This window comes from Rhineura floridana, chromosome 8 (genome assembly GCF_030035675.1).
Source record: "Rhineura floridana isolate rRhiFlo1 chromosome 8, rRhiFlo1.hap2, whole genome shotgun sequence".
Classification (NCBI taxonomy): Eukaryota; Metazoa; Chordata; class Lepidosauria; order Squamata; family Rhineuridae; genus Rhineura; species Rhineura floridana.
Genome location: NC_084487.1, coordinates 9,221,092 through 9,242,102, shown reverse-complemented (window position 1 = coordinate 9,242,102; position 21,011 = coordinate 9,221,092). Strand labels below are relative to the sequence as shown.

General features: G+C 40.3%; 1 protein-coding gene across 1 annotated transcript in view; it reads left to right on the top strand.

Annotated features, from left to right (window-relative positions):
- LOC133390145 (alpha-parvin-like) overlaps nt 1-21,011 on the top strand; it is a 56,150-nt gene that overhangs the window by 6,812 nt on the left and 28,327 nt on the right. Inside the window, exons 2-5 of the mRNA XM_061638113.1 lie at nt 16,654-16,743; nt 16,842-16,912; nt 18,025-18,127; nt 18,649-18,789. Coding sequence (XP_061494097.1) covers nt 16,654-16,743; nt 16,842-16,912; nt 18,025-18,127; nt 18,649-18,789 — 405 coding nt within the window. The remainder of the gene's footprint in view (nt 1-16,653; nt 16,744-16,841; nt 16,913-18,024; nt 18,128-18,648; nt 18,790-21,011) is intronic.

Genomic DNA, 21,011 nt, shown 5'->3' with positions numbered 1-21,011 from the left:
ACAGCCTTCTAAAAACCTTTTAAAAACTCACAAAAGCAATCACCTACTCTCAGAATTAATAATTTCTGGGTGGCCAAGGACAAGTCTTTCAGCCATCCAACGCCTGAGTAAACAGGAATGTTAAAAGTTAACTATCCCCCACCCCCACAATATGGTCAAATACGTGTATAGACTAAGAACAAAGTGGTGTATCACTCATATTTAAATAGACATAATGCAGAGGTATGATGATGTCAGTTTATACTTGCGAAAAAATTCTGGAGATGTGATAAAGCAACTTTCCTTCATACAGTATTTGGTGTGAATATCACCTAATTAACTTTTTTTGGAATAAATATTATCTGTTATTCTCTTTTTCTTATCTGATAATTGCACTAGTCCTTCTCCCTAACAATCTGTTTCCTCAGTTTTAATTCTTCAGTATTGAACAAGGAATGCTGTACAGTATTGATCTGGACTGAAATGCTAAACAAATGGGAAGAATAAATTTCAAATACTGCATCAAATGGCGGAGATTCTCCTAAGTATGGCTTTGTAGAATGAATAAACTTGGTTAAAGCTGCAATCCAATACACACTTACCTGGGAATAAGTCCCATCAATGGAGCTTTCTTCTGAGTAAACATGTATTCGATTGCAGCCTAACTCAATAATTTTCTGTTTGTAAAAATGAAAACAAACCTAGCAAGCTTATTAATTCAGTTCTTTGACGCATGCTTAGAGGCAATTGTCTTTCAAAATTGTTTAAAAAGAAATTTACTGGTTTTCTCATTTCCTTCTGCAGACTATCAAGGTAGTAGTTCTTACAGGGCATATTTTCATCAGGATCTCAAAGCACTCAATAATACTGTCTTCCCATTTTAAATGTTCCCACTTTAAAATTGAAGAACATGAGGGTAACAGATGAAAATAAGTTTGGGCTCAATGGCAGTGGAATGATGGGACTTTAAAACCTTAATCTTTGGCCCATTTTACGTATTATGCAGCAGTACCAAATGGACACTTAGTAGGAAGCTACAGCCATTCTTAAGTGTGTATCTAAATAAATGTAAATGTGTGACATGTTTGCATCAACTTTAGCTGTTCTTGATAGGGACATGTACTTTCAAGTAAAACGTGTCTGATATCACAAACAGTCCTGTGACCCACTGCATAGGGTTAGGATGGATGAAGCATCATGCCTGTTGATATTGGGCTGACATACTATTGCAGTCTCATGCTGCCACATTAGCAATAACTGTCATGGTTGTATGCAGTGAAGCAGTGATGTGCAGTATTGGGTAATGGATGTGTTGAAATGTAGTCATTGGAGTTTTGGCGTGCGTTGCCATCAGTATGCTGATGACACGCAGCTCTACTTCTCCTTTTCATCTTCTTCAGGTGAGGCTGTTGATGTGCTGAACTGGTGCCTGGCTGTGACAATGGACTGGATGAGGACTAATAAACTGAGGCTCAGTCCAGACAAGACTGAGATATTGTTAGTGGGTGGTTCTTCTGACTGGTTGGTGGATGTCCAACCTGTTCTGTTTTGGAAGCATCCAAACTAGGAAATGTGGTAGTAATGGGTGACTTCAACTACCCGGACATAGACTGGCTGCATATGTGTTTCAGTCATGACAAAGAAGCAAAGTTTCTAGATATTCTAAATGACTATTCCCTAGACCAGTTGGTCATGGAACCGACCAGAGGGACGGCAACCCTGGACTTAATCCTCAGTGGGGACCGGGACCTGGTGCAAGATGTAAGTGTTGTTGAACCGATTGGGAGCAGTGACCACAGTGCTATTAAATTAAACATACATGTAACTGGCCAATTGCCAAGAAAATCCAACACGGTCACATTTGACTTCAAAAAAGGAAACTTCACAAAAATGAGGGGATTGGTAAAAAGAAAGCTGAAAAACAAAGTCCAGAGGGTCACATCACTCGAAAATGCTTGGAAGTTGTTTAAAAACACTATATTAGAAGCTCAACTGGAGTGCATACCGCAGATCAGAAAAGGTACCGCCAGGGCCAAGAAGATGCCAGCATGGTTAACGAGCAAAGTCAAGGAAGCTCTCAGAGGCAAAAAGTCTTCCTTCAAAAAATGGAAGTCTTGTCCAAATGAAGGAAATAAAAAAGAACACAAACTCTGGCAAAAGAAATGCAAGAAGACAATAAGGGATGCTAAAAAAGAATTTGAGGAGCACATTGCTAAGAACATAAAAACCAACAACAAAAAATTCTATAAATACATTCAAAGCAGGAGACCATCTAGGGAGACAATTGGACCCTTGGATGATAAGGGAGTCAAAGGTGTCCTAAAGAACGATAAGGAGATTGCAGAGAAGCTAAATGAATTCTTTGCATCTGTCTTCACAGTGGAAGATATAGGGCAGATCCCTGAACCTGAACTAACATTTGCAGGAAGGGATTCTGAGGAACTGAGACCAATAGTGGTAACGAGAGAGGAAGTTCTAAGCTTAATGGACAACATAAAAACTGACAAATCACCGGGCCCGGATGGCATCCACCCGAGAGTTCTCAAAGAACTCAAATGCGAAATTGCTGATCTGCTAACTAAAATATGTAACTTGTCCCTCGGGTCCTCCTCCGTGCCTGAGGACTGGAAAGTGGCAAATGTAACGCCAATCTTCAAAAAGGGATCCAGAGGGGATCCCGGAAATTACAGGCCAGTTAGCTTAACTTCTGTCCCTGGAAAACTGGTAGAAAGTATTATTAAAGCTAGATTAACTAAGCACATAGAAGAACAAACCTTGCTGAAGCAGAGCCAGCATGTCTTCTGCAAAGGAAAGTCCTGTCTCAGTAACCTATTAGAATTCTTTGAGAGTGTCAACAAGCATATAGATGGAGGTGATCCAGTGGACATAGTGTACTTAGACTTTCAAAAAGCGTTTGACAAGGTACCTCACCAAAGGCTTCTGAGGAAGCTTAGCAGTCATGGAATAAGAGGAGAGGTCCTCTTGTGGATAAGAAATTGGTTAAGAAGCAGAAAGCAGAGAGTAGGAATAAACGGACAGTTCTCCCAATGGAGGGCTGTAGAAAGTGGAGTCCCTCAAGGATCGGTATTGGGACCTGTACTTTTCAACTTGTTCATTAATGACCTAGAATTAGGAGTGAGCAGTGAAGTGGCCAAGTTTGCTGATGACACTAAATTGTTCAGGGTTGTTAAAACAAGAAGGGATTGCGAAGAGCTCCAAAAAGACCTCTCCAAACTGAGTGAATGGGCAGAAAAATGGCAAATGCAATTCAATATAAACAAGTGTAAAATTATGCATATTGGAGCAAAAAAACTTAATTTCACATATACGCTCATGGGGTCTGAACTGGCGGTGACCGACCAGGAGAGAGACCTCGGGGTTGTAGTGGACAGCACGATGAAAATGTCGACCCAGTGTGCGGCAGCTGTGAAAAAGGCAAATTCCATGCTAGGGATAATTAGGAAAGGTATTGAAAATAAAACAGCCGATATCATAATGCCGTTGTATAAATCTATGGTGCGGCCGCATTTGGAATACTGTGTACAGTTCTGGTCGCCTCATCTCAAAAAGGATATTATAGAGTTGGAAAAGGTTCAGAAGAGGGCAACCAGAATGATCAAGGGGATGGAGCAACTCCCTTACGAGGAAAGGTTGCAGCATTTGGGGCTTTTTAGTTTAGAGAAAAGGCGGGTCAGAGGAGACATGATAGAAGTGTATAAAATTATGCATGGCATTGAGAAAGTGGATAGAGAAAAGTTCTTCTCCCTCTCTCATAATACTAGAACTCGTGGACATTCAAAGAAGCTGAATGTTGGAAGATTCAGGACAGACAAAAGGAAGTACTTCTTTACTCAGCGCATCGTTAAACTATGGAATTTGCTCCCACAAGATGCAGTAATGGCCACCAGCTTGGACGGCTTTAAAAGAAGATTAGACAAATTCATGGAGGACAGGGCTATCAATGGCTACTAGCCATGATAGCTGTGCTCTGCCACCCTAGTCAGAGGCAGCATGCTTCTGAAAACCAGTTGCCGGAAGCCTCAGGAGGGGAGAGTGTTCTTGCACTCGGGTCCTGCTTGCGGGCTTCCCCCAGGCACCTGGTTGGCCACTGTGAGAACAGGATGCTGGACTAGATGGGCCACTGGCCTGATCCAGCAGGCTCTTCTTATGTTCTTATGTTCTTATGTAGGTTGCACTCCCCCTGACAGAGAAGGTTTGTACTTTGGGGGTTCTCCTAGAACCATCTCTGTCACTTGAGGCTCAGGTAGCCTTGGTGGCACGGAGTGCCTTCTTTCAGCTTCGGTTGGTGGCCCAGCTATGCCCCTATCTGGACAGGGATAGCCTGTCTTCAGTTGTCCATGCTCTGGTATCCTCCAAATTACATTACTGCAATGCGCTGTACGTGGGGCTGCCTTTGAAGATAGTTCGGAAACTGCAGCTTGTGCAAAATGCAGCAGCCAGATTGGTAATAGGGACCAGATGGTTCAAACGTATAAAAACGATTCTAGCCCGCTTGCATTGGCTGCCGACATGTTTCCAAGCCCAATTCAAGATGCTGGTTTTAACCTATAAAGCCTTACACAGCTTGGGACCACAATACCTGACAAAACGCCTCTCCTGACACGAATCCACCCATACACTATGCTCAGCATCAAAGGTCCTCCGGGTGCCTACTTCAAGGAAAGCTCAGAGGATGGCAACAAAGGAAAGGGCCTTTTCAGTGGTGGCCCCCAAATTATGGAGCGATCTCCCCGATGAAGTTTGCCTGGCGCCAACGTTGTTATCTTTTTGGTGCCAGATCAAGACTTTCCTTTTCTCCCAGGCATTCTAACAGCATGTGCTGAGCTCTGACCCCAGGTCTTTTACCTTATCTGTGCTTCATGGTTTTAAACTTTGTATGGTTTTTAAAATTGTATATTTGTTTTTAATGTTCAATGTTTTTAATATTTGTAAACCGACCAGAGAGCTTTGGCTATGGGGCAGTATTTAAATGTAATAAATAAAAATAAATAAATCAATAAAATAGGTCTGGGGATCATTTAAAGACCATCTGATCCCTTATGCTCTGTCTTGATCACTGAGATCCTCTGATGGGACACTTCACCACTTCCTTGAGGTTTGGTGGGTGTTTAATAGGGACCAGGTCTTTAGCGTGGTAGGCCTTGCCTTATGGAACTCCCTGCTAGTAGAGGTTCGTCAGGAATCATTCCTTTCTTCTTGTAGAAGTCTCCTAAAAATGTGTTATTTATACAGGTCTTTGAAATGTGGATTTGTTGTTATCAGCCAGTACTAATGGATGTTTTTTACTGATATTTTATTGTTGTTGCAATTTTGTAAGGTGTTTACCGCCTTGTTATATTTTTAGGAAAGTGCAGTTTATAAATATTTATATTAAAAAGTTAATAGATAATATCATAGAGTAATCTTAGCCTCAGTTATGCTCTAATAACCTCACAACTGGATCACTGCAATGCCTACCCTTGAAGATGGTCCAGAAGCTACAGCTGATGCAGAATGCAGTTGCCTGGGTCTTAAGTGGGATGATGCATTGCAGTAATCCAGTTGTGAGGTTATTAGAGCATAGATAACTGAGGCTTGTTATTTTGCTGCTGTATAATGTTACTGTTTTAATTGTACTGTTTGTATAAAATGTTTTTAATTACTGTGTACAATTGCTGTACATGTTACTCTTTGGTAGTAAATGTTTAATAATTGGACTAGATTTAGTAGTTGTAGCAAGACGTGTGTGCACATGCACACACACAGATACATACAGACTGGTTTTGCCATGGTACATAACGTTGGCAGATTTGCAAGGATTTTGACAGTTCTTATACCTGTGTTCTCGATATTAGCATTTTGTAGTTGAAAACATGAAAATATGTCTTTACATTTTTTTCTTTACTGTTTTCATGAACTAATGATGTAAACACAAGTAATCAAATATGGGCTGACATTTGTATAAATCTGGAAGTACAGCATGCAAATCTGTGGAATGGAGATGGCTCTTAATATTAACTTAATTTTAATTAGCTGGCTTCCATCTGGGCTTGCTGAGTTTTGTATGAATCCTTGAGGAAGAAAAGACATAATCTGCCATTTTGTCAAAGAAACTAATACTGCAGATTCAAGACCAATGTTCTTTTCAGAATTTAAAAAGTAGGTGAATAATACATAAAAGTAAAACACAGCAATGGCACTGGCAAATTGGACTAACTCCTAGATAACTAGAATGCTGGCTAAACCTCAGTTTTTCCTCTGTCTCTTGCTTAAATATCAATCCAAAGTATGTAAATTAATCTGATAGTGTAAATAAATGTTGTCTTACCGAGACTGGGAAAGATACAGGAAAGTGCCCTCACTTCACAGTTTATTTATTTATTATTTGATTTAACAGTTCAGTATTTATTTTATTTATTTATTTATTTATTTTATTACATTTTTAGACCGCCCTATAGCAATAAGCTCCCAGGGCGGTGCACAGCATAATAAAACAGGTTAAAATACAAAAACACAATAAAACATAATTAAAAATTTTCAATTTTAAATTCAAATTTTAAAATTTTTAAAATGCCTGGGCGAAGAGATAGGTCTTTACCTGGCGCCGAAAAGATAGCAAAGAAGGCGCCAGGCGTATCTCATCAGGGAGGGCGTTCCATAGTTCGGGGGCCACCACTGAGAAGGCCCTAGCTCTAGTTATCGTTCTCCGTGCCTCCCTATGCGTTGGGACACGGAGAAGGGCCTTCGACGTCGAGCGCAGCGACCGGGTAGGTACATAGCGGGAGAGGCGTTCCGCCAGGTATTGCGGTCCGATGCCGTTAAGGGCTTTATAAGTAAGAACCAACACTTTGAATCTGGCCCGGATCTGGCCCAGTATTAACGTTGCAGTCTTAAACAGGCTTATTGTAAGCTCCATTGAACACAGTGGATCTTTTGAGTAAACATTCATAAGATTGCACTGTTAGCCTGGTAAATTCTGATTGCTGCCAGACACATTAGGAAAAATAATTGTTGGTGGGGATGGGCGGCACTGTGGACATGACCTCCTGGTATTGGCAACACTGCCATCTACCGGGACGGGGCAGTCAGGTGCACTGGCAGTGTACCCATGGTACCCTAACCTTACTGCTGCCCTGCCTTGTTCTGGTGATGGTAGTACCATCAGGCCAAGTCCATGCCACTGCCACTCCCCGTCAGCCACTCCTGGTGTAATTTCATGTGCAACAAATTCAATGCCCCATTTGCTGTCCATTGATGGTGCCTTAGTAGATACCAGTAGGCAAGTAGTACTGAGAGTTTCAATAAGGATCTGCATGTAGTAGAAGTGCATTGGTAGTTGTAGGGGGGGGGGAAAGGTTGTGCATTTTTATTTCAGTTAAAGCATATTGTAAATCAGTCGTTGATTGGCTTAGTTTAGATATTTTTGTCTTGCCACGTTCCATGGGTTGGGATGGGAAATAGTAACATGCATGAAACCACCCACTGATATTTTTTCCGCTGACTTGGGATTTGAATTTGTATGTCTTGCATTCAAACCCAGCACTTTATCTTGGGCACTACAGTGAATTTTAGTTGCTTGAAAATGTTAAAGTACAATACAGTTATCAAGTTTTCCCAGTGACCACAGCAGAGTAAAATTCAGAAGCCCTTCATGTTTCCACAATGGTATGGAAGACTTCTTACCACACCACCATGACAACCTTTATTGTGGAAAAGTTTATATATTTTGTATATTTTTGGATGTTTGTGTTTCGCTGTAGGTTTTTGGGGGAAGTATTTATTATATTCAAAATAAAAAATATTGTTTAGAAGTTGGTATAATGTGTGTGAAGTCAATTGTGTGAATCCTTTTTACTCCCTTTTGTGTAGGTAATAACTGGGTGTAAATAATTGGGTGTTAGAACAAATTAAATCAGAACTATCATTAGAAGCTAAAATGATGAAACTGAGGTTATCATACTTTGAACACATCATGAGAAGACCTGATTCACTAGAAAAGACAATGATGCTGGGAAAAACAGAAGGGAGTAGAAAAAGAGGAAGGCCAAACAAGAGATGGATTGATTCCATAAAGGAAGCCACAGACCTGAACTTACAAAATCTGAACAGGGTGGTTCACGACAGATGCTATTGGAGGTCTCTGATTCACAGGATCAACTTAAGTTGAAGTCGACTTAAACGCACATAACAACAACAAAGGTCCTGCATGATTGCCCCTGATCACATGGATTCAGCTTCCAAATGCCACTTCAGATATATTAGCAGCTGTGTGGAGTCCCCACTGGATCTCACGCTGTAAATGTAAATACTAAAACCATATGGGATTGTGTCTGAAGTGAGCTCCCAGATATATACCAGATGTGTCTGGACCCCCCTGACCAGACAACAGCTTGTTGGGAAAGGCACCACATATTTGGCTCTATCCTACATGCTGTTATCACATGGGGATGTGCTACAGCACCATAGTAACTGTGCTACTGCAAGTGGATACGAAAGAGGCCAAATGCTACTTCAGTAGTTCATGCACTGCTGCAGTAACATCAGAGACTAGCTGTGTTTGTTGCTTTTACACAAGTCTGACACAGGAGATAATTTGGAGCTCTTTTACATTAGAAAAACTAAAGTCATTGTGATGTCCCTGAGGTCTTTTGAAGAGTTCTTCTTGTGTTCCAAGGGTCATTAAGTAAGGCAAATGAAATGGGCATGTTATTATCCCAGTTTTCTTACTGGGACTAACCCAGCCCTAAATAGCCCAGTGAATCATGGCCACCACATACTGAGAACAGAACATAGGTCTGAAGTATTTTCTTGGGAGATACTTCAGAGTCACCACTCTGCCATCTCCCAATATTTGACTGTCCAGCTCGCTATGAAATTGATGCACTTGCTTCAGAATATTTGGCCTTTGTTGTACAAAAATCAACCAACATGCATTTTTGCCCTTCAGGTCAGGAGTGAAGCCATGTTGGGATATGAGTGCAGCAATCATTAAAACAGACTTGCACATTTATAGGTATTTTCTACAATTTAACCTTTTTGCATCCCTATGGCAACCACAGACTAATTATGTAGCTAGGGTTGACAATCTATTCTAAGCTGGCTTGACTAAAGTTTAGGTTTTTTCCCCCCTTTGAGCTCATTCTCAATGAAATAAGAACCACCCCTGCTAGATCAGATCAAAGGTCCGCCTACTCCAGTATCTGTGGTGACCAAGATACGCTTGGGAAGTAGGAGATGAAGGCAGCAGCCCTCTCCCACTGTTGTACTGCAACAACTGATAGTTGATGGTAAACTGTCTATGAATGTCGAAATTACAAATGGCCGTAATTTCTATTGACCATTAATAGACCTAGTTCACATGCAATGCTAAGTCAAAGCATGGCTTACCGCAAACAAGCAAACTTGTGGGTTTCTGGAACTAACATTGTGGCTGCAGCAGTCCTTCCCTGGTCCTGTTGCTGCTGCACCATCCAGTGACAAGCCATAGTTTGGCTTAGTCGTCTTACATCTTAAATTTTGGTTTGGCTTAGTCGTCTTACATCTTAAATTAACCCGAGCTCATGGTTTCAGGCAAACCATGAGCTGTAACAAAGGATGGTGGACTGGGCCACTGACTGATTTCCCATGAACTTAGCTAATCCAGTCTAGTGGCCATGATCACATTTTGTGAGCAGCAAACTCCATAAATTAACTATAAATAATGTGATGAAATACTTCCTTTCATCTTACTTGAATTTCCTGCCAATAGTTATGTATTAAATGATCTCAAGTTCCAGTATTTTCAGAGAGGGGAAAAACATGTGTCTGTATCCATGTTCCCCACCTAATTTTATAAAACTAACATATATCCCACATTAGTTGCATTTTTTCTAATCTAAAAAGCCCAATATGTTCATCCTTTTCCCATAGAAAATGTGTTCAAGCCATCTGAATATTGTTTTTTTAATCTTTTCTGAAGCATTTCTAGCATTTGAAGTGGGGCTGTCGCAACATTACACAGTATTTAAAGTGTGCTTTGTATGTAGAATGCCATTCCGTCCCTAGCAGTTTTATTCTGAAAATATGCTTCCATGAATAATTTTGTGAGAAAGCTGCAACCACTAGTCCTACTGGCTGCTGCCTTTTGTGAACAATTATTAAAATGTATAACCCAAATGCTGGAGAAGTTGCTAAGGGAGGAGATATCTATATACTATGTGATGCATTTAAAGCACATGACTTCCTCCAAAGAATCCTGGGAAGTGTAGTTTCCCCCTCACAGTTATAGTTCCCACCACCCTTAACAAACGACAGTTCCCATGATTGGGTGGGATTCATGTGCTTCAAATAAGTGTTGAATGTGCTTTAAATGAATGGTGTGGATCTGCCCTAAGTATGCTCTGCATTCATTAGTGAATTAAAAAGAACAATTTTAAATATACTTTTTTAAACAGGGAGGGTTGTAGCTCATTGGTAGGGCATATGCTTTGCATGGAAAGGTCCAAAATTCAATTTCTGGAAAAGATTATTGCCTGGAATCCTGGAGAGCCAATGCTAGTCCATGTCATCAGTACTGAGCTAGATGGTACCAAATGACCTGAGTCAGTATAAGGCAGATTCCTTTGTTCCTAAAAGAGGAAAGAGACCCAAGGGCCATGGTGACACAAAAATCTATTTATGTATTTTATTTACAGCATTTATATACTGCTCTATTGTAAAAAAACTCAAAGTGGTTTACAGAAGGAATTAAAACAATAAAATTATTGGCAAAAACAGTTAAAGGCAGGTATTTAAAACATTCAAAATGCTAATAATCAACAAAAAGAGGGGGGGGGAAATACAATAGATTCTATCTGCCTGGGTAGGCTTGCATAAACAAAAATGTTTTTAGGAGATGCCAAAAAGAGTACACTGAAGATGCCTGCCTAATGTCTAGGCAGGGAGTTCCAAAGCATAGGTGCTGCCACACTAAAGGACTGATTTCTTATAAGAGCAGAAGAAGTACTATGTGGCACCTGTAACATGAAAAGCACACCTTGAACTTGGCCTGGTAGCAAATCAGTGTGGCATTTATTTATTTATTTTATTCGATTTATATACCGCCCACAGCCCAAGGGCTCTCAGGGCGGCGCATAATGTATACAGTGTTGGACTGGGACTTGGGACACCAGGGTTCAAATCCCCACTCAGCCATGAAGTTTGGGTGGCCTTGGGCCAGTCACCATCTCTCAGCCTAACCACAGGGTTGTTGTGGGGATAAAATGGAGAGGGAGGAGAACCATATACATCATCTTGAGCTCCTTAGAAGAAAGGCAGGATATAAATATAAATAAATACTGAAATAAATCAGCAACCAGTAATAATTTCAGAGCAGAGATATTATGTGCTGATAGGGTCTCACTCATGTCATTGCCATAGCATTCTGCACTAACTGCAGCCCTTGGATTGTGCTGCATGGGGATTTTTGTGACCATGGCTGCAAGGATTTTTTTAGTTTTGATTAGGAACCCTGACTGGTTGTGGGATGCTGAGTTTTCTACCTTACTCACAGAAATCCTGTTGTGGTAGGAATGGTATTACATTTAGGAAATCAATGTTTTTTGTTTTTCATTTATCTCTCACCTCATTCCCTTACATCCACAAAAGCAACAATGGTGTTCCCATGCACGCAGCTCAACCCCCTTAAACCCATGGATGATGCGCCTTAATAATAATAATAATAAAATTTTATTTAGCAGACGCCCATCTGTCCGACTAAACGGACACTCTTGTTGTTTGCATGATTGTTTGTTGCGCAATAGTGATAAAAGAGAATTCGCATACTGGAAAATGTGGCTGCAGTTGTTGTTGTTCCCAAGCTACTGCCTGTGTAGGTAGACCAAGCCATGTGTGTTTTCTCTGGTGTCAATTATTACTCACTGGAATTGGACTGGTTGTCAAAGTGAATTTATAGCAGCCCACAGCATAGATAGGAAAGAGAAGAGAATCTTCTTAACTCTTACTCATTTCTCAAACCTCTCTCTGCAGTGAATCATAGAATAGTAGAGTTGGAAGGGGCCTATAAGGCCATCAAGTCCAACCCCCTGCTCAATGCAGGAATCCAAATCAAAGCATTCCCAACAGATGGCTGTCCAGCTGCCTCTTGAATGCCTCCAGTGTCAGAGAGCCCACTACCTCTCTAGGTAATTGGTTCCATTGTCGTATTGCTGTAACAGGACGTTTTTCTTGATGTCCAGTCAAAATCTGGCTTCCTGCAACTTGAGCCCATTATTCCATGTCCTGCACTCTGGGACGATCGAGAAGAAATCCTGGCCCTCCTTTGTGTGACAACCTTTCATGTACTTGAAGAGCGCTATCATATCTCCCCTCAGTCTTCTCTTCTCCAGGCTAAACATGCCCAGTACTTTCTGTCTCTCCTCATAGGGCTTTTTTTCCAGTTCCTTGATCATCCTTGTTGCCCTCCTCTGAACCTGTTCTAGTTTGTTTGCATCCTTCTTGAAGTGTGGAGACCAGAACTGTGAAGGATCAAGCATGTAAACATCTTTACCCCTGAGTGCTCCCATCTAACATCTCCACAACACTAGGCTCCTTTCTTCCTACAATGGCCTTCTGGTGACTGAGCTGGCCTGAGGGCACTTAAACCCTTCTTGCCAGAAGCAGGTAGGCTAGATTAAATGTTCCCTACCCAGGCTCCCTAAGCAAGTGAAAAGAAATGAGCCCATCACTTCAGTTGGACCTGGGACCATCCTCATTTACCTAAGATTTCTGTCTTAATTTCCAATCACAGATTTTTTTTGTTTGAGTGGTATGCTCCAAGCAACTGTGGTTGATGCTTAATGACATCACTAGGGCCCATCCCTGAAATCTCAGGGTTTGGGAAGCTTCTGACCTGACAACCCAAATCAGAAGTAGGCCAGTATAATCACCTTGCTTCCCGAACCAGTAAATTTAATCACTTTTAAAATATATTCATAAAAGTACCACATTTTATTGTGGCATTTTTCTTTTAAATATGTTTGTTCAAATATTTAGCCTACTGGCTTTGTAAAGATTTACAGTTTATACAACAGAAGTGAATATTATCTTAAAAATAATATTCAGATGTCTGCAGTGATTTATGACTGACAGCAGTAAAAAATAAAATACTGAAAAGCTAAAATAATAACTGTCTGCCAGTATAATCATGTCTGTCTGTCCCCAAAATCAGTTCAAATAAAAATATATAGCACTACTTCTGGAAGATCAAACTTTTGCTTTATTTAATAAGGGTTGTATCCAGTTGTGTTCCATCACAAATGGAAGACACATTGAGCCAGTAGACACTTTCATCAGCAAATCAGGGGAAATGTTCACAGATTCCTCTTCCCCCTGGAACTTCCTGAATGCCCCCAAATCTCCTGTAAAGGATTGGGGAACTCTGTGGAGCAGTTTGGGAGGTGGCTCAAGGAAACTGGTGAAAATTATCTTCATTACCCTGAAGAAAGCCTCCACTGGATCAAAGCCCCTTCCATCATCAGGGGGACATCATTGGATACAACTCAGTTTCTTTTCTTTTACAAAACATTGCTGTTCATTTTTATTGCTGTTGAATCTTACAACTGTACAATTAACGATATATAAAATTATGAACTGTAAATAACAAAAGAACCCTCCATTTCTAAAGATTTTTTGTTTGACTGATTGTTCATTGTTTGGATAGAAGTTAAAGAATGCTTTCCCCCTTAAATTTATCTTAATAAGCACTATCCAGCTAAATTTAAGAATTTGGGACTACAGTTCTAAGGACATCCAGAGGGAAGCAAGAATCTTTTGAATTCAGTTGGACTTGCTTCTGAGTTGAGGATGGTAAAAAACCCATAATGATCAAACTGTAGAATGATAGAGGTTTCTTATAAAAGAGCCTAGAGACCATTTCCAGAAAATGCTATGCCACAAATTTCCACCAGCTCTAGTTTGCAGTAAGCTCAGATGCTAGCAGTATCAAAATAGGACAGGAATTCTAAAAGTCCCCGGTGCAAAACTCTTTAAAGTCGATTTCAGGTAGCTAAAAGCCAGCTGCCTGATTTTCATGTTTTACTTCAAGGAGTTAAAAATCCAGAGCTGCGCTGGATAAGCCAGATGGTCTTTAACAGTTGCGTTGTTCATATTGTTTATCCTGTTGCAAGTACAGTGCCTCGTTTACCTTTTATGGAAGAAAGTGTGGAAAATTGACCACAGATGCATGCAACCAGGAATGATGGCTGAGGCAAGGGTTTCCAGGCCTCCCTCTCTCTAATGCAGTTGATCCCACAGATAAGGAAATAAATACAGCAACGTGAGGAGGCAGCATTACTTATTTTAGTATTTAATTTAGATCTCTGAACTGCTAAAGCTCTCATTTTCTTAAAAACCAAATGTCATTTGTTTCACTTCTATTATTTTTACATTTACACAGCTTCAGGATCATTCACACCACAGAATTCCCAATCTCTATGTATGGATGTGAAAGTTAGACAGTGAAAAAAGCGGATAAGAGAAAAATCAAGTCCTTTGAAATGTGGTGTTGAAGGAGAGCTTTTTGGACAGCAAAAAAGACAAATAATTGGGTGTCAGAACAAATTAAACCAGAACTATCACTAGAAGCTAAAATGATGAAACTGAGATTATCATACTTTGGACACTTAATGAGAAGACATGATTCACTAGATAAAACAATGATGCTGGGAAAAACAGAAGGGAGTAGAAAAAGAGGAAGGCCAAACAAGAGATGGATTGATTCCATAAAAGGAAGCCACAGACCTGAACAGGGAGGTTCACAACAGATGCTATTGGAGGCTGCTGATTGATAGAGTCCCCATAAGTTGTAATCAACCTGAAGGCACATAACAACAGCCAATTTGGATGTAGCAGGAAAGACAAATTCAGTTCCACTTCTGCACTTAATCAGAAATGTGGGGAAGCAGGAGGGGGGTAACATTCTCTCACTACTTGGCAGAATGTTACAGATAATGAGCTTACAAAATGGTGACATACACATTGTGGTGAATTGCCATGTGGTACATGATCATAAATTAGGAGACATACTTTGTGTATAAAAAGGTCCCAGGTTCAACCCTGGCATCTGCTGGTAGGGTTGGGAAAGACTCCTGTCTGAAACCATCAGTCAGTATAGAAAATGAACTGTGTAAACCAATGGCCTGACTCGGTACAAGAGAGCTTCCTATATTTCTCTAAAAGCTCTATATCCATAATAGACAATCTGTATTTGAATTAACAGCCCAAATTTATTGCCAGCTTATCCATCATGCAAATAAGTATGTTCCAGGTGTGTAGACAGCCCACCAGCCCATGAGCCAAGGTATTCAAATTTATCAACACTAACTTGGGGTATCCTCAGAAACTGAATGGGTTTATGAATTTGGCTCTCACTACTCTCATTGCGCAAGTTGGAGCAGCTGTGGTTTGTGGCAGGAACACCTGCATGCAAATGCTGTAGTGTTAGCACTGAAACTCCAAAAGGACCTTTATAGAACAGCATATGAACCTTTTCATTTGCCTTTCTCATTTATGCCATTTTAAATGAGCTGTTTTCAAAATCAAGATCTGACTCAACCCAAGAAGTAGTGTATTTTCATTAAGATATGCCTTTGAAGTTACAGTGCAAATTCAACCACACATGAGTGACAGCAATTAATATGGCACAAGCTTAGCGTCCGATAGTAATCACAGGTGTATTAATAGTGTGTGTGTGCTCTCTGTTATACAGTACAAAAACAACCACCATCTCTCTTTAATTAGGAATTGTACTTGACGTCTGTATACTTCAAGGCTTCTCTCCATACCTGCTTATAAAAGTGTGTGTGCTAATAGATATATATAAATCTTGTGCTGTTTAGTGCTTGGTTTAATATCTGTGGTGAAATGGAAATGGACTGCCTCAATTCCAACCTATGGCAACCCTACAAATAGGGTTTTCATGGTCACCGGTATTCAGAGGGGGTTTACCATTGCCTTCCTCTGAGGCTGAGGGGCAGTGACTGGCCCAAGGTCATCCGCTGAGCTTCATGGCTGTGTGGGGATTTGAACTCTGGCCTCCCAGGTCGTAGTCCAACACCTTAACCACTACACCACACTGGCTCTAGTCAGATAGCAAATTCCCCACATTTAGTTGCATTTAAGCAGACTTTAGCAACATGTCAATAAATGGTGCTCGCATGTTCAGTTTTCTTAGGAGTGCATGCAGGAAGTCCCAATTAAAAGAGTGTTTTTGTAATAAATTACATTGCTTAGAGTAGTGGTAGACAGAAAGTACTTCTTACAAGTTGACTACAGACTTTTTTGAATTTGTAAAAATTTGTTTCAAGGATGAAAAAAAAGAAAAGAAAGCCAAACCAGGAGCTCTTCAGGTTATCAAGCTTGAACAAATCATAAATTAGGAAAGTACAGGAATGATGTGTGTGTGTTCGCACATGTTCATGTATGTGTGCATGCCAGTTTTCTCGATCCTTGAAAGCTTACAGATACAGGTGCTTGGCTACCCACATATGAGAGCTGCAATCTGGATTGGCTGAATATTTTTCATTGTTGGATCTATTGTTTTTCTGCTAAAAACTTGTGGAAATAAGGCTTTGTGTTCATGTCTTTACTGCTGCTGAAAGGTGTGAAGAAAAAATAAGACAAATTTCACTAAACTATTTTATTTTTCTTCCTCCTCAGTGTCTGAACTACAAGAAGAAGGAATAAATGCCATTAATTTACCACTCAGTCCAATTCCTTTTGAACTAGATCCTGAAGATACTATGCTAGGTAATCTGAAATAATTTTTGTCTCAAGCCAAATTATTGATGTAAACAAAAAGTCATAACAATACCTTCCTTGTAATGGATATCTTTTTCCCCCCAAAGAGGAAAATGAAGCCCGAACAATGATTGATCCAAATTCAAGAAGTGACCCCAAACTACAGGAGCTGATGAAAGTAAATATATAAACGCTTTTATACTCTTCTAGAATTACGAAACAAAGCAAATTAAGTTGTGGTTCATGCCACTGTATCAGTGTTTAGTGGTTAAGGTGTTGGACTACTACCAGGAAGACGAGGGTTCGAATCCCCACACAGCCATAAAGCACACTGGGTGACCTTGGGCCAGGCACTGCCTCTCAGCCTCAGAGGAAGGCAATGGTAAACCACCTCTGAATACCGCTTACCATGAAAACCCTATTCATAGGGTCACCATAAATTGGGATCGGCTTGAAGGCAGTCCATTTCCATTTCAAGGTCAGTGGACCAGACCATCTATCTCCTCACAAGTCCTTTTCTTCTCGAAAAGCCTTTGTCCTTTGGAACAATTGGCCTGTGGGTGCTTGGCTTCTTTAAGAGAAAATGGTTTGAGATCACATGTTTAGTGTTGAACAGAACCTGCCCTACTTTTTATGCATCCATTCCCAGTTGGCTTGGGTATTTATTTATTTTAAATATTTATATCTTGCCATTTGACTCTATCAGGGTATCCTATGCATTATAAATAATAAACAATGTACAAGACAAAAACAAGCAAACAATCCAATGAAAACAACACAAATAAAATCTTAACAATGGTGCAATGCAAGTTTACCACAAAAGCCAACAATGCTACTGATGACAGGAGAACAAACCCACTGCATTTTCAGAGCTTAATCTTGTGCCAAAGGCTTGGAAGATTCTTTTTCTATACATGCCAAGGAGGTGTGTGGGTGTGGGTGTATTTCAGACCCACTGTCTCTTCCATGTTTGTATTCCAACTTTTTTTCTCCTGTACCTCTGTCTTTTTAATTTTTAAAACCTGCCATATCCCAAGGACTCAGGGTAGCTAATGGTTTTATAATGTAAAATGAAAATATCCCAGCTCAGTTGAAGAAATTGTCTAATTTTCTGCCGTTAATGTTCTGCTGGCAGTGTGATTAAGAATTATGTCAATCCTATTACTCTAAAGCATTCACTACTAAGAAGATTTATGTCACTTCTGAGGCCCACTTTGCTCATAAAATGGAAAATAGATTTGTGATGTACACATGTATGGAGCGTTTTCTAAATCACTATCTCTTGCACAGGTGCTGATTGACTGGATTAACGATGTTTTAGTAGGAGAACGAATCATTGTAAAAGACCTGGCTGAAGACCTGTATGATGGACAAGTACTGCAAAAACTCTTCGGTAGGAAATAATTTTATGCACGTTCTTGGAGACATTTTGCCACTGTGCAACTGCTTGTTTGTTAGGAGTGACATAGACACTGGTGTCTATTATTTACATGTAATACTACTCCAAACAGCAGTAACCTGTGGGGCAGGGGGCAGAGGTATTGACATCTTCCTGATGCTAGTGGTCTTATGCTCATCAGAATGCGGATGGAGATCCAGATTGATGGAAATAACATGCTAAACACCATGGAAACAATCTGGATGGTATCCCTCATAAGTAAATATTGTGCTTTTAATAGTGCTGAGTAGACTACTTAGAAAAAATAAATGGAGAATGGGTTAGAATTCTTAAGAGAACAGAGATTTAACAGAAGACAGGGATGATAGGCTTGAGAAGTTGTCAAATTTTGAAACTTCAAACTAATTATCTACAGAAAATCCTTTGCAGTATGTGGGACAGAATGTCTTCGCACTGCGCTTGGTACATGGAATTGGGGTGTAGACTTGCTGCTTTTTCTTCCATTATCACTTCAGAGAAGCTTGAGAGTGAGAAACTCAATGTTGCTGAAGTCACACAGTCTGAAATAGCTCAGAAACAGAAGCTACAGACAGTACTTGAAAAGATCAATGAAACTCTTAAACTTCCTCCAAGGAGCATCAAGTGGAACGTTGACTGTGAGTTATGCATTTTACAGCTGAATTTTTGCTTACTAATGATGTTAAAAGTTATATTTTCCTACTGCATTTGGTAAAATCTATTAAATTAGACCCAAACGAGATTGAAGATTCATCAGTGGGCCAGTTTATATCTAGAATTGTGATGTTTGTTGTTGTTATATGCCTTCAAGTCAATTACGACTTATGGTGACCCTATGAATCAGTGACCTCCAAGAGCATCTGTTATAAACCACCCTGTTCAGATCTTGTAAGTTCAGATCTGTGGCTTCCTTTATGGAATCAATCCATCTCTTGTTTGGCCTTCCTCTTTTTCTACTCCCTTCTGTTTTTCCCAGCATTATTGTCTTTTCTAGTGAATCATGTCTTCTCATTATGTGACCAAAGTATGATAACCTCAGTTTCATCATTTTGGCTTCTGGTGACAGTTCTGGTTTAATTTGTTCTATGACCCAATTATTTGTCTTTTTTGCAGTCCATGTTATGCGCAAAGCTCTCCTTCAACACCACATTTCAAATGAATTGATTTTTCTCTTATCCGCTTTTATCACTGTCCAACTTTCACATCCATACATAGAGATTGGGAATACCATGATCCGTATGATGTAATGTATGCAAAAGTATAGGTAATTGCACATATGTCATAGTTAGTAATGTAGGGTAGAATCCAGTGTACCACTAATTCCCTTGTTCCATCAGCGCAAAGGATAACTGCAACAGAACTCCCCCCCTGCACACCCCATAAATCTGTTTGGTGGATTCCCACAACTCTCTGGAACAGATTTGGGGAGAGCACAGGGTCAGGAAAGGGGAGGGGATTCCATTGTGCAAGTGTAAATCCTTGTTCTGACAGAAGGAAGGAGCTGAATAAGCCTGCAGTTACCTCTATTGACAATTGTATACAAAATAGTATGCTTGATTTTTTTTCAAGACTTAATGCTTCAGTTCCCATGCACGTTATGGGCTGTTTAAGTACATAGCAGGGATTTCTTTCCCTCAAAACGTTTTCTTTCTTTCCCTTCTGTTACAGCTCCCTATGGAACATATAGATTTTTAAAAACAGTTTTATTTGCAAGAAAGTATAACCCACCTTTCTATTCAAGGATCATCAAAACAGATAATAATAATAATAATAATAATAATAATAATAATAATAATAATAATAATAATAATAATAATAATAATAATAATAATAATAAATTTAATTTTTGTGTCGCCTATCTGGCCGAAACCACTCTAGGCGACGTACAACATTAAAGTTCAAATACAATATAAATACACAATAAAATACAGTGCAGTCAACAATAATCATTTTAAAAGCAGCAGTACAGAACAGTTTAGGGCCATCAATAGACAGTTTTAAAACAATATAAAGAAATTAGCCCACCCCGGATCACAGCAGAATTGTTTAAAAAGGCACATTTATTTCTTATTTAGGCATATGTTATTTTATTACTGACTATTTTATCAAAGATAACCAGTGTGGTGTAGTGGTTAGAGTGTTGGACTACGACCTGGGAGACCAGGGTTTGAATCCTCACACAGCCATGAAGCTCAGTGGGTGACCTTGGGCTAGTCAGTGACTCTCAGAGGAAGGCAATGGTAAACCATCTCTGAATACCGTTTACCATGAAAACCCTATTCATAGGGTCGCCAGAAGTCAGGATCGACTTGAAGGCAGTTCATTTGCATTTTCATTTTATCAGAGACTGACACCCGAGGTTGGCACCCTCTGACAGCTGCTGAGACCCTAGCATCCTGGGAGGGCACACCACTAACCCCAACCTACCATTGCCATCCCCTCTCTTTGTCTGGGCAGCAGTGAGAATTGGCCCATCTAGTACCACCCCTTGTCCGAAAGATCTCACTGCTCCCTGTGCAGCGCCACCTGCAGGCAGGCAGTAGTGCTGCTCCTTGTTCTTCCTTATCTGCACTAGTGGAAGCAGAGAGCATCAGCTGCCTGCCCTCTCTCTTCCCCATCACTGCTAAACCACCCACCCACTCAGGTGGGCAAGTGAATGGGTGGTGTCAATGGCAAGGAGCAGCTGCTGCTCCCTATCTGCCCTCTCATTTGGTGAATGGGCAAGCAGATAACAACAAGGAGGTGAAGCATGAATTACTGCCTGCCCTCTCTGTGCTGTGGAGGAAGTAGGAACAGCTCTGCATGTGGCAGCATTTAGGGAGGGGGCACTGGAGGGCATCTTGCCAACAGCCTCCTAAAT